Source organism: Convolutriloba macropyga, chromosome 13, assembly GCF_964194025.1.
Source record: "Convolutriloba macropyga chromosome 13, txConMacr16.3, whole genome shotgun sequence".
NCBI lineage: Eukaryota > Metazoa > Xenacoelomorpha > Acoela > Convolutidae > Convolutriloba > Convolutriloba macropyga.
Window position 1 is genome coordinate 2,631,959 of NC_134480.1, and position 13,992 is coordinate 2,645,950.

Below are 13,992 nucleotides of genomic sequence, written 5' to 3' on the forward strand. Positions count from 1 at the left end.
TGAAAACTTTAAAAATTTAGGTATTCGCTCAAACAGCTTTCATTAAGCCAGGATCGGGTATATTTTTGTTGTCAAACTTTGGATAGTTGATAATAAACAAAATGAAACATTAATTTATATGATTGCTGATTTGTGGATTCTTTTTAATCCGCTTTCTCTTAATTTTCAAGTATCGCAAAACCCAACGGTGCGGAAAACGTATTTCTAAAGATTTTTGATAAATTAAGCTAAAAAAAATCTGGTCGTCGTATTTGTATAGATGCGAACAAATGACAGAAATTAATGAAAGGTTGATGCGCCATAGTGGATAACTGGCAACATTGTTATAGGTTGCCAGTAATATCTAGTTTGGAAGAAATTACGATTCATATTTTCTATAAAATTGCGTTATTTTCATGTGGTGAATAGATATTGGTTTCTCGTAGTCTCCTGTTATTTTCACTTACCTCATGAAACTTTTATGTTACGTCTTTTGGCAGATACGGCCACCATCTGTCATTTCGATTATGAATGACTGCAATTTTTCAAGCCATCGGGATTTTTTCAGTTTCAAAAATTGTCCAAAAATGAGTAGTGGTTTTAATGATAGCTCCGCAAATGAAGATAAATGTGTAGATATTTTCTGATTCTTTGTTTTCCTGTTTTTTTTTGGTTTTAAAGAAACTTTAGGGCCATTTTAAAAAGTATCTTCTTTTTGTGGAAACTTTTCTCATCTTTTTGCTTACGTTCTTAATCACCTATAACCTTGCATTGTAATATAATTTTGTTTTAATCCAAGGAATTCTTTTCTCTGTAATAGTGACACTACTATTATGATATTATCTTTCTTATCAAAGAAAGTGGTTATGACGTACAAAATTGTAAAAGAATCCTAAATGCACATTCAGAACAGAATTTGATATTATACAAAGAGTCTTTCAATAGCTTGAGGATCATTCATTTGTACTGAACCCTAAAATTTTGGGAGTTTTGAAAAATCAGTTCTCGCGTGAAATCAACAACCCTACTAATGGAGAGCGGGGTCTTTTCCGTTTCTGCCCCCCCCCCCCAGCTTAGTGAGTGTATATCATTTGCACCCAACAAACGCACGTGCTATATTTTTACTTTATGATTTTCTATGTTATGACGCGTTTTCTGTAACTGGGGGTCCCAAAACGTACTGAGGGGCACGAACGGAAAAGATCGATTAACCGTTGAGCCTGAGTGGTACATAGTCTTTTCCTTTCCCAGCTGTATAAAAGCAAGACTAATGTGCAAATGACTGCTTCTTCAAGGTGAAGCTTCTCAGATTGTTCCCCAGCAAAAGTGGTTCATATTATTTGCACCCCAAGAGCACGTGCTATGTTATAACATTGATCTACTATGTGATCGTCCGTTTTTTATCACTGAAGGGAGCGGAACGTACTGACAGGAAAATATCCCAAAACTTTTTTAAATTCTTAACCTTGGGGTAAGTCCTGAGATCTCCCAGGACAGCACGATCCAAATAAACCCTCAAATCAGGGAGTGCAAATAATATTCAGCCATCAATATTTGAAAAATTATTGCTACAGATGTGATTTTCTGGATCTATGATATTTCTTTACTCACCACCCACCCCCCCCCCCCCCCCCCCCCTCCGGCGCGCAGCTTAGTGGGCGTATAATTTTTACGCCCTTCAGGCGCGCGCACTATTTTTTACTATTTTAACAGTGTAACATGCTAGATAATAACACTAATTTGTAATTGAGGGCATAAAAACACTGGGAACCGAAACAATAGATCCGATTGTCTTAAGATTTCGAGCTTTATTTTTTAAATCGATTTCTGCTAGTTCTTTTTATGAGAGTTGAGTTATAGAGGTTTTTTAAACGAGATTTCACCAGCATCCAATTATTTGCCTCTAAAGATAGCGACATCAATTTTAGTGAGATTTCAGGTTTATTTGTAAATAATTTTTGACAACTTGTGAACACAAAAATGGACCCTTTTTACTCATCCGATGGGTCTCAAGGCGTCTCGTTGATGCAACCTACTGTGATGACTACAAAACCAAAAAAGAAATGTGGATGTTGCGACTTCTCCTCTCGGAGTATCCAAACATACGTCATGATCATCACCAACGCTTTCTTCCTATTGGCTGGAATTATCTTGATTCTGATTGGCTGCTGGTCTATAGCCAATCAAGATTACTACAGTCACTTCCTGGACGGAGCTACTTACGGATTTGTCACTTGGACTATTGTGTTCGCGGGGGTATTTGTGGTCATTGTGTCGATTTTTGGACTATATGCAGCTTTCAAAGAAGGAAAAACACTACTTAAGGTTAAAATTTGATATCTTTGCTATTATTTTTTATCATTAATCATTGAGGCAATTATTGTAAAACGTGTGTATGTCTTTTTATGCAGCGTTTTTGCTTGACCGTTTTTGTTCTAGAATATTCTTGAATTTCACTTCTCACACTTGACTTCCGCGTGACATAAGTTGCTCTTATTTGGAAATTATGTCTGTTTCAAAACCGATTGTAAGACAAGCATTCACAGGGGGCCTTTTAGCCGAGTGAGTAATGCTTAGACTGATACGCTGGCGGTCGGTGGTTCTGGTGGAATTTTTGGCAGCCATAAAAGATTATTCTCGCTTAACTTACAGCCCCTCTGAATTAAATTACCCCGCCTGTCGTTTGAGAGCAAGTTATCGTTATTCGGTTTATGTTTGCTCAACGGCTCGACAAGCGCGAGTGACTTTTACGACCTTGACTTTTTGCGTTTCACGTGATGTAAACTTGTCTCATTTACAATTTGTAAGTAATTGAACTCAAGTGACGGTAGTGTACTATTAAATGTCAAAACGTACAATGAAAAATGCGCTGAAATTGGTAAAATATTATCACTTTAAATCTTAATAGTGGTATGTAATAAACTATAATGACGTCATTTGAAGCCCCCCCCCCCGTAATTAACTTTATGCCCCCCGCCCCAACAGCTACCCACCTGGCTGAAGCAGGCTGCAATATATTTGAGCTCCCACTAATCAATGGAGAGCAATTCTTCCGACGTTAGTCGGTTTTGTGTTTATTGGTCAACCTGTATGACATGGTATGAAATTCAAACCATTTATCAAGTTCAAAATGACGGTTGATAAAACCTTCGAGCTGCCATGTTAAAAAGTACTGCATTTTAAAAAACAGCCATAGTTAAAAAAAACCTTGCAGAAAATTTATTATAATATAGCAGGATGCATACAAAACCAGACTTCGAAAATGCTTGTATGATATCTTGACCTCATTTTTTATTTCACAATTCATAATTTTTCCGTTTCAACTAAACTGGGATTTGTGAATAAAAATTGCAAATTAGATTCTCTTGGAAAAAATTTTTGCGCGAAGTTGTTTTTCAGTCTCTGCAGATAACTAATTTTAAAATACAATAAAGTGTTGAATTGCTCGATAGGAATTGACGTTTTTTATTTGCAATTTTAAATACAGCTTCTGTGTTTTGGAATTTTCAAGCAGATCAGGTGTCCTAGAACCTTATGTACTACTAGGTCTCAATCAACAGCGCCTTAGATAGAGATGTGTGGTTTCTTTTTGCCAGCATTGTTGATGACTGATTGCCCGTTTAGTCCTTTCGTTTGTCGACTTGAGGTCCCAACATGGCTTGATGTCGTCGAATTATAGTACTAACTGAAACGTTTTCAGCTAAATTCTGATTGCATAGATGTGGTATGGGCATTTGTGATCATTTCAGTTATATTTGAGGTCTCAAAACATCCAATATTTTTCAGTAATGAACGCTTCGAAGCATTAGAAGGATATTGAACAGCTGGCTAAAATTGTTGAGTAATTACAACTGGATTGGTTTTTTAATTGACTGTCAAGACTTTTTGATGCGTTATTCATAGCTGTAATTTAACCCTATAGTACCCTATTTTTCGTTAGCCTAATAAACTGAAATGCTTCCTAATGTCGGTTGATGTCCTGCCATTTTCTCCCACTTTTTTACATTAGTTTGTTTTATTGTTGAATGCATTATAGCAGTGCATCAAAGGTCATGAAGAATTAGTTGACGATTTAGATTGAAAAGAGCAAAATTATTTAAGAATTTTTGCTTTAAAATTCCATTAAGGTCCAAATTTTTAAGACAGAATTGGTTGAGGGCAGTGAATTGGGATCTAATTGGGCTTCCGTTTTTCTGGAGGTATAGTTAAAGTACAACTGAATTGCTTATACGAGCAAAATTTATCTTGGGGACTTCATTAAATCCTGATGAATTTATATGGACAAAAATTCGAGGCAGTTTTTGTAGTCGTGTGTGTCATTTTATGCAAAAGTTTTGTTCAAGTGATTTGATTTTTCAAATGGTTGTTGATGCTTCTTTTTCTTGATTTTGCATTATCTTAATTGCTTTTCAGCTGCTAAATTGTACTGAAGGGCACAAAGTAAAAATTTAATTTTCGAAGCATTATTAAAATGTTTTCGAGGTAATGTTCGAAATTGAAGTCTAAATTTCCAAAAATAATTTTTACAACACTGATGCCCTACACTAGTCCTCTCGTGTACATATGAAAATCAGTTAAAACACAAAGTTCACTTACCGGAAATACCAATGTAAAGTTGATAAGCTCCATCCATTTTTCACGGTAAAAAGATAATTTTTCCAATTTTTTTTTCAATTTTTTCCTCTCATGTTTAACGCAAATGCAAACCCAAGCATAGTTGAATAAACGTGAAAACATCACATTTTGAGACATTTTTCTGTTATCATTGAAACTTAGATTGGAGTGTTTTTTATCTGAACTTCATAGTTCGACAAGAGGACTAATGTAGGATAGCAATAGAGAAAAAAAAAACTTTCGAAATGTCATCTTAAGTTGGAGTGATATTACCTCCATGAGCTTTTCTTTCGTGAAAATAATGGGTGTTAACTTTCTTTTGCCTTTTAATGTAATTCGTTGCCGTTAAATGCTGAAATTGTTACCACAAGTGCGCTGAAATTGATTTATTTTACTTCAATATAATGGACTACAGGACATCTTATCAATTCCCGCCGCCCAGACGAAGCATGCTGGAAGTCAATCTAGTCGCTGATTCTCGTTTGTTTCCGAGTCTTTGAATTTTGTTTGGTTTGTCTTTTAATATTAAACTCAACGATAAACTCCTACCGTTAGGCTAAATCTTTTCTGCGTTTGCGGAGACTCCTGGTGACATAGTGAACACTTCCATTTGAATGTCAGATATAAGATACAATAATCATAATACTAACTGTTTTCGGAAAAATTCATATTTTAACAAAATGGTGATAATGTTTTGACCATAGTGCCGTTTATGAGCCCACTTTGTTTTGAGGGCCAGGGGTTTTTTCTCTTCTGCGTCCAGGCAAAAAAAGAAACAACTGGATTAACAACGGCACTTTCGCGTTAGTCGTTGTTGCTGTTCTCAAGTTAAACATTAGACCAATTAGCTGAGAACACATTTTTTTATCGTATAAAAGCTGAAAGATTTCCAAAACCGCCATATCAGCAGTTTTTAGATAATGGATACCGGCGCTAAGACTATAAATTATTGGTAACACAAGCTAAATAAAATTTGCTTGGTTTCAAATGATATTGGAACACATTAGATATCACGCGATGAGTCATCTACCTAGTAAAATTTTACGCGATAATTGGTTTTTAGGATTGGCAATAAAAATGGAAGGTCGGTGCTGTTATAGTTGAATGATGTTAGATAGCAAAAATTGCACTTTAGCTTTCTTCCTAGATTTTAACGAAATAGAAATGGATCAGGGTATTCTAATCAGGCCAATTTTTCTTGTATTGGAGTTATCATAAGATGGAGAGAACGCTCACGGCTTTATTTGGCCTCAAAAGCGGACTTTTGAAGTGACTTCCTGTGACCTCAAAAGTTAATGCTTACGAAGTTTATATAGTCCCTGTTTTACATAGCAGATCCAATACAGCACAGCACATTAAGAGCCTTCTGAAAGAGCTAAAGTAGATTCAGATTCTCCAAATGGAAATTACGATGCCAAGCTGCTCACTAGATTCACTAAAAAATTAAAATAAGACGAGTAAAGGTAAAATAAGTGAACTTGTTGTGCTCAACGAGACAACTTCAGAAAACAATCTAAGATTTTTCTGTAGAACAGCTCAATTCTAGAACGTCACATCATTTTAAGTGAGGCAGAAAACAAAGGAGCTGACAAAAAGTAACCTAGTGAGGCTGTGTTTGCACTGATTTATAATAATAAGGTAATAAATAAAGGCTTCAAGACGAACAATAGATCCGTTCGGGGGTTGAACCAGTACATAGATATGTCAGTTTTTAACTGAGTGTATCAAGTTCCGTTTGTTCACAACTTTGCAACTTAAACATCCACATAGTATACACCATGTGAAGGACTCTTGTTCGTCTTCTTCATTTTAAAAAACTGCAGGTAAAGAAGCAGAAGCTTCTTGTATTGGTAATCAAACAGCATGTCACTTTTGAAATATAGTTACTACCACATAAGAAGCTCTACGCAAAACGGCAGTAATATTTGAAGGTATGTGCTCTGATAGTTGAATGACGTTAAATAGCCAACTTTGTAGTTTGGCTTTCTTCCTAGGTTTTAAGGAAATAGAAATGGATCTTGGTCTTCTAATCAGGCCAAATTTTTCTGTTGTGGAGTTATCAGAAGATGGAGAAAACGCTGCTGCTTTATTTAGCCTCAAACATGGACTTTTGAAGTGACTTTGATGTGACCCTACAAAATAATTCTTACAAAGTTTGTATAGTCACTATTATACATATCGGATCTAATGCATCACATAAGAGAAACCTGAAAAAGCTAGAGAAAATTTAGATCTATTTCAACCAAAAAATGCGACACTGAGCTGCTTGCTGTGTTCACTAACAAAAATTGCGATAAGACATTTCAAAGTAAAATAAGTGAACTAGTTGTCCTTAAAGGCTCCATTTCAGAAAACGATCTCAGATTTTTCTGTAGAACAGCTCAATTGTACATTGTCGCATCTTGTTAAATGAGGCAGAAAACAAAAGAGATGACAAAGTGACCTGGTGAGGCTGTGTTGGCACTAATTTGTAATCATATAATGAAGGCTTCAGGACGAACGAACCAGAGTTCCATCCGGGGGGTCAACGCGGTTTATAGATATGTCTGTCTTAATCTAAGTTTATAAAATTCTGTTTTTTCACATCGTTGCAATTTGCATAGTATACGCCATCTGTGGTTGTCTTGTTCATTGTACTTAAAATTGCAAAACTTCTGGTAGAGGAGCAGAAGCTTCTTCTTTTGGTCATCAAAGAGGATGTTAATTTTAAAAAATTAATTGCAGATAATTTCAAGTTGACTTGCTCTGGTCAACTCAGAATCACACTCGGTTTTTCAGTCTGAAACTGTGACAACTGAAGTTTTGCGTTGATTGTGAAGGAATGGAACCCGCGTTCTAGATTGTGGTAGTCCTTCCAGTTCAAAGCCCCCTTGCATTATTGTGGCTGATAGAGGAATCATGCAGTTCTTGGTAAAGTGACAGCTTGTATTTGGCACTATTTATCTAGTGAATTTATTTCTCTTGTTTAGCAGAGTAGAGTATATTTGGTAAGTTGCGCTTCTCCTTGAAAAGCGATTTTGTGTGATCGATTTCTGGAATGTTCTCTCCAGCTAAGATTATCCGGTGCAATCAGGCCCAGATCTATAAATCTTATCTGTTAATCCAATAGAGTGGTATCCGAAATCAATACTTCGCCAGCCTTTTAGGGAAAGCAATTTTCTTTCATAGAGATTTAGGGAATATAGTTATTTTGGCACCACTGACCAAAACTCTTGTGAAGTCAATTGCGAGGGTCGCGGGATTTGTTCCAATGAATTTGGAGTCAGTATCATATCCATAGTTACTCTACATGACATAGTTTGGAAGGTCATTTATGAATACCAGGAAACGTAGTGGTCCCTGTAGAGTTCCTGGGGGCACTCCCTTATGAACACAGAGTTCGGTTGAGGTGACATTTCCTGTTCCTTATGGTGTCTGCAACGAAAGTAGATGCGTAAAAGATCTAATTTGAATAGTTACGTGAAGCTGAAAGAAATAAAACAGTGACAATGTTATAGAAACGCAAATATAAACTGAAAACAAACTGGACTCAAACTAGGGTGCAAACCCCGTAAATTCCCATGATATCTTGTAGCCTTTTCCCCGCTACATTTTGCACTTGTTCAATTTTTAAAATAGTAACGTGGGTGTCAGGACAATTTACACAATGCCAATATGCGCAATGACATTATAGCCAATGCCAATATACCCAATGTACTTTGATCTTTTCGTTCAATAATCCGACAACAAATTAGCAGTCGTTATTACCCTATGTTTTAACATATTTGATGGCCATGGCCATGCCTCAGCGGCCCGTGGGACTTGATATGAAACTATCACAACCGAACAAGTGATTAAATTATCCGCTTGTTAAATGATACGTGCACGAGCTGTTTTCTGCTAATTGGTACTCGGATTATGGAACGAAAATATCAATGTGTATTGGGTATAATGACATTGGGTATTTTGGCATTGGGTAAATTGTCATGTAACCAGTAACGTGCTGTATATTTACAAATAATTTGGGGTAGTCAAACGGAAAAGATCCATAAAACATTTTTTTTGGGGGGGGGGGGGGACAGAATAGAACCAATAATTTTGTTTTTATTGGATCCCCCTCAGATAATTTATTTTTCAGGTGTATGCTGTGCTTGTGGCTTTTGTGATAGTTGTACAAGTAGTGGTTGTGATTGTGGCTCTTGTCTACAGACAGAAGATATACCACAAACTGGTTTCATCTTCAATTCCACACTAGTCAATGACTATGGAGAGACGATGACGTCACTAATGCCATTGACCAACTGTTAGTTTTGCTTTGTTCACACGGTATACAAAATCGGAATCTTTTCCTCTATACATGGATAAAAATTTGGGGGTAACTGGGGGAGCATAACGTACTTGGGGGGGGGGGGGGGGGGGGGGGGGCACAAACGGAAAAAGATCCAAATTGTGATCTTTTCCTTTGTTCGCAGACATTTGCTAGGAAAATTTTAGGTCTTAAATGAACCCGCATGCTTTGGTCTTGGGATCTCAAAATAATCACAACTCGACTACAGTAAGCAGAAGGGGATGTAGCTCAGATGGTAGAGCGCTCGCTTAGCATGCGAGAGGTACGGGGATCGATGCCCCGCATCTCCATGTAGAAACATTTTTTAATGAGAAACTTCGATTTTGTTAAAGGCGCGCAGTTTCTCGCTTCAAAAATTTGGGGGAAGGGGTTAACTTTGGGTAAGGGTTAACTTTAGTTGTTAATTATCTGTGTCTTGAATTAATTCCCGAAAAATAACTGCAAACACTTGGTTAAATCGCGATGGAGACAAAAAAACTGTTGGGGACAGCCGGGGATTGAACCCGGGGCCTCTCGCACCCAAAGCGAGAATCATACCACTAGACCACTGTCCTTGAAAGTTGCACCTCTGCAGTTTTAGTCAAACTCTTCAGTCTTACTTCATAGCTCACAATTACTTCATTTTCAACCTACTGAAATGCATGCATCAAACGGACAGTCTTTTTGTCTTTTGAGCACGAAATTGAATTTAGATACGTCACCCCCCCCATTATTTCACACAAACAAGGGTTTTTCCCATTATAGCCCCACTCAGCTGTGACGTTTAAATGCGTCATTTTGGGAGGGTGAAATTGACATTTGCATAGTATTCTCTGCGTACCTTGTCAAAAAAATGTTCGGTCCAATTTGAAGAAACAGATTTTGATATTGTGCATTTTTGTTGTCTGATTTAAGTTTTATTGGATCTATTCTGTGTCCCCCCCCCCCCCCCCCCCGTGTTGTTTTTTATGACCCCCTGTTACAAATTCCATGTTGTTATATAGCACGGTACTATGTAAGAAAATAGCACGTGCGTCTGGGGATCATAAAAAATTTATGCTCACTAAGCTTGGGGGGGGGGGGGGGGGGGGAGGGGAGGGGAGGGACACGATAGATCCGTTTTATTAATTACTCTTGTTACGAAGTTTGAAGCAATTATTGTAAATGTGTGTGCCTTTTATACAAAATTTGACCGTCTTGCACCAATTTAAAATTTATCTTTTTATAGCTACGAACTTGCAAGCTTGGCGTACCCAAATTGCGGGGATCTTGGTTTTTGTTTTTGATTCGTCGTCTCACGCTCTTTTTGTTTTACATTTTTTTTTGTCGCAAAAGTTCAGAAACAATTTTGTTGCTCTTGTCGTGCCGATATTTCACTTCTCTTTAGTACTTTCATATGCGTGACGTCATTAATTTTATTAAGGTCACTTGAGACGCTCTCACATTTCAAGGTCAATAAAGGACTCATATATAATGATCGATGTTAATAATAAAGCATGGTGACCAAAATAACATGAAAAATTTGATTTTTTTTATTTATATCTGGGATTACTGACAGGTGATCGAATATCAGAACCATTGATGCTTCTTTTGTCAACAAAAGAAAATATTTTGGTTCGCTTGTTTCCGATTTTGTCGTCAGATTGCGGCTTTGTTGTTGTTTCTGTAAACTGCCGAGTTTGTTTATGAAATGTTGGTTTCCCCTAGAATTTTATTTATTTCACCTATGACGTTGCCCAGTCGCTCTAAGAATTTTTTTCTCTTTAGTTCTGTTAATTCCCCCATACCATTGTTTTACGATCGAAATACTATAGCAATATGGAGTGAATTTTGCAATGTTGCTGTCATACCCATCATTTTTCAAGCAGTTTTTGATGTTGGAATCCACAATTTTGCTGAGTCTCTTGGTTGAAGAAAAAATATTGCAAAATAGAAGTGATTTCCGTCTAGATAACATAATCAGATTTGCTATACACAAAACAACTCGAGATATCTATTGGCAATGGTAAATTAAATGAACAGCATTTCATTCGGTTTGTTTTTTGAGACCAAAAATAAATGGTTGCTGAGGACTCTGACTGAGATAAGCGTTTCTGCTCTATTCAAATTCTTATGATAGCACTTATTTGGTAATAACGGAGAATCGACACCAATTGTTTCACAAATTTTGTTGGTTATCCTTTTATTCTTGGTGGCTTCTGAAATACCATCAACTCTGACTCAACAGGTGTTTTACGCAATATCTTTGCTAGCTCATGGCAAATTTCTTCTGACCTATTGTGTCACGGGGTTTTTTGATCTTAGAAATTTTCTTTTGGTCTCTTAGAAATAAGCATTACTAAAAAGTGCAAAGTGTTCCTTTTTCTTTCAAGCTCATGCGACCTTTCTGTTTCTTGGTGGCTTTTCTGGCCATTCCGCGTCTTTTTTGTGATTGATTTTTTATATTCATACCGGCTTTTGAAAACTAAAGTTTAAGAAAATAAACATAGCCAGAAGAATTCCGGAAAGGGCTAGAAGATATCTTCGCCAAAAAGCAGCCTGCTGAATAATAAATTTCTTGATGGCAGTGATCATCCAATAAGAGACATTATTATCTTAATTGAATTAACAAAAAATTTAAATAACGGTAATTTAAACCAAATAAATTACAAAAATTCAATTACGTTTTCAACTGGTACAAGTACAAATACAACGGGAAAACAGTATTTAGGCAATCGAGCCGTTGCTCACACAAATTCGGTCAAGCCAAAATGAGCACAAAACATCTCTGATTTTGTAATAAAACTAAGAAATGAAATCAAAGCAACAAATTGCTTGGCACCAAAAAATCTATATTTAATTTGCAATAGAAACTGTCCACTAGAATTAAGCTTAAATTCATTTACAAGTAGTAGAAAAAATGAAGCACAATAATGGTCCAAAAATCCCAAAATAGCCTTAGAACAGGAGAATTAGTTGAAAAACCTTCAAATTAGCGTAATAACTCCTTTTATTAACCAAAAACTTTCGAAACGCTGTCAAAACAACCTAAAAATTACAACCTCAGTCTAAAATAAGCTAGATAACGTACAAATTTCAAAAAAAAAAAACAACGCGCGTGAACCGAAAACTTGCTTAGCGAAATTTTTTTTACACCTAAATTGGTCGCTCTGTTTCAAAAGAAGGCACGAACAGATGAACAACTATCTCTTCTCCCCGCTCTTCGAATTTGTGGAAAAATGTTTTCGAAACATTTTTTCAAACTTTATTCACTCCACTGAAATTCGGGTTTTCTTCTCAAAAAACAGAATACACAAGACCTCTCCGAATCTTAATGCTGTTTGATTTTTAAAGTTCTAGCAGGTAACTTTAACCAAGTGATTATTTTTAGTTTACAAGTTTGAGATTTTGTAAAAAAATTGAGCTTAAATTGAAAGTTTTCGGGGGCTTTAATGGCATCTTTGCTTGAAATTTGGCTTTATTCGTTTTTCAGTCAAATTTTTCAAGAACATTATTGTCTGCAGTTTTAAAGGTTAGACTTGTGCTTTTAGATGAAGCTTTAGTTTTCTTAGAAGCTGCACTCATAGTTTTTGTTTAATTTTTCAAAATTATTTTCATTGTTCAAATTGAAATGAGGGCGATTTCACAGCCATTGGGTGCGATTCCTCTCGAAAGCTTTGAAGCTTTCTTGTTCTCTGGGGGGCAGGGGACTGAATATAGTTACTTTTTATCAGAATCTTGTTCGGTTCAAGGCAATGTCGTTCTTGTTTTTAATTCTATGAAGAGCGAAATGATTGGAAATTTACGTTATCAAATGTTTTCATTTACTATTTTATCAAGTATCAACCAATCAAATCTGATAAAATCTTCCCCTGTAAGTCAGAGAACGTTCAGATTTCGATCTCACGAAAAGTCTATAATCTGTCTAATCTTTAGTTTGTATTTTTGAAATTACATTTTTAATCGATCAAAATGAAGTTGAGTTTTATGTGGAACTTATCGGAACAAGCAACTGGGGAGGCTATATTAAACATAAAAACTACGTTTCCGTTTTTTAAGTAACCTTTTGAAGTTCCGTACGTTTTTGTTTACAATTCACAGTCATTTATCTTCTTTTTTAAGAAAATAATAATGGGTAAATTGGGGTTTAAAACGTCTCCTGTTTCAGCCATCAAGACCAACAGTGTTGTGGTGTCAACTCCTACGCAGATTGGGGCAATTCGAACTGGGTTGTGAAACGCAACTTCGACAAACCCAAAACTCTCGACCCAGACTCCGAATTAGTTCACGCGCCCGACTCCTGTTGCAAAACTGTCCTGGACAATTGCGGAACATTGGCCCATCCCAATAATCTATACAATCAGGGCTGTTTTGAGAAAGTTGCTGATTTTTTCGCGCGGAATTTACTTATCGTGTCTTTGTGTGCAATTTTCGTAATGTTGCTTGAAATCATGGCATTTGTCGCGGCTTTGGTTCTTCTGAACAGAGTTAGAAAACAGGTTGTGTGGCAGTGGTATTGAAAATGACGGAAAAATTATGGAGGAACAGAAAATGGATTGGTTTGTGGAATTGGTTTTTAATGGCTTCAATTTCATCAGAAAGTTATCATCAAAGTAGTCACAGCATAATTTTACTTGTACTTAAATTTAGAAACGTTTCCTTTGGTTGCTGAAAAAAGTAATGCTTTCGTTTTGCTGAAGGTCAAAGTGTGGTTCTCAATGCAAAAAGAATTAATTTGAAAAGTTAATTGTTGGTTAATAAATAGGTGGCTTTAATAGGAAGAGTGTAATAATTTGGGATCTATACCCCCCCCCCCCCCCCCCCCCCCGGTGTTTTTATGTCCCCAGTTACAAATATGTCCCCAGTATACCACCTTATTATGTAAAAGAATATTAGCAGGCGCGTCTGGATCGATAATTTGAGTGTTTTTTGTGAGTTAGAATGTGAGTGTGTGACAACACAAACTTCGAATTGTCGCAGATTTTTGAAAAATCAAACAGCCGTCAAATCTTGTGACAAGTATACCACGTTTTTGTTCTCGTGTCAAATCTTCAGTATTTATCTTGATAAGTTAAATCGAGCTGTTCGCTAGTTCGGTTAAAGAAAGAAAGAAA

General features: G+C 36.3%; 2 protein-coding genes and 2 non-coding genes across 4 annotated transcripts in view; 3 read left to right on the forward strand and 1 right to left on the reverse strand.

Annotated features, from left to right (window-relative positions):
- Positions 1–13,992, forward strand: part of LOC142351748 (WD repeat-containing protein 19-like) — a 378,166-nt gene that overhangs the window by 63,997 nt on the left and 300,177 nt on the right. The gene's annotated exons all lie outside the window — the stretch shown is intronic.
- Positions 1,702–13,583, forward strand: LOC142352194 (tetraspanin-11-like). Its single transcript, XM_075404609.1, is given in 5 exon segments — positions 1,702–2,304; positions 8,711–8,807; positions 8,810–8,839; positions 8,842–8,875; positions 13,047–13,583. Coding segments are annotated over 5 exon segments (858 nt in total). The 5' UTR covers positions 1,702–1,959; the 3' UTR covers positions 13,399–13,583.
- On the forward strand, positions 9,138–9,210 carry Trnaa-agc (transfer RNA alanine (anticodon AGC)). The gene has a single exon. It is a non-coding gene; the product is annotated as a tRNA-Ala (tRNA).
- On the reverse strand, positions 9,403–9,474 carry Trnap-ugg (transfer RNA proline (anticodon UGG)). The gene has a single exon. It is a non-coding gene; the product is annotated as a tRNA-Pro (tRNA).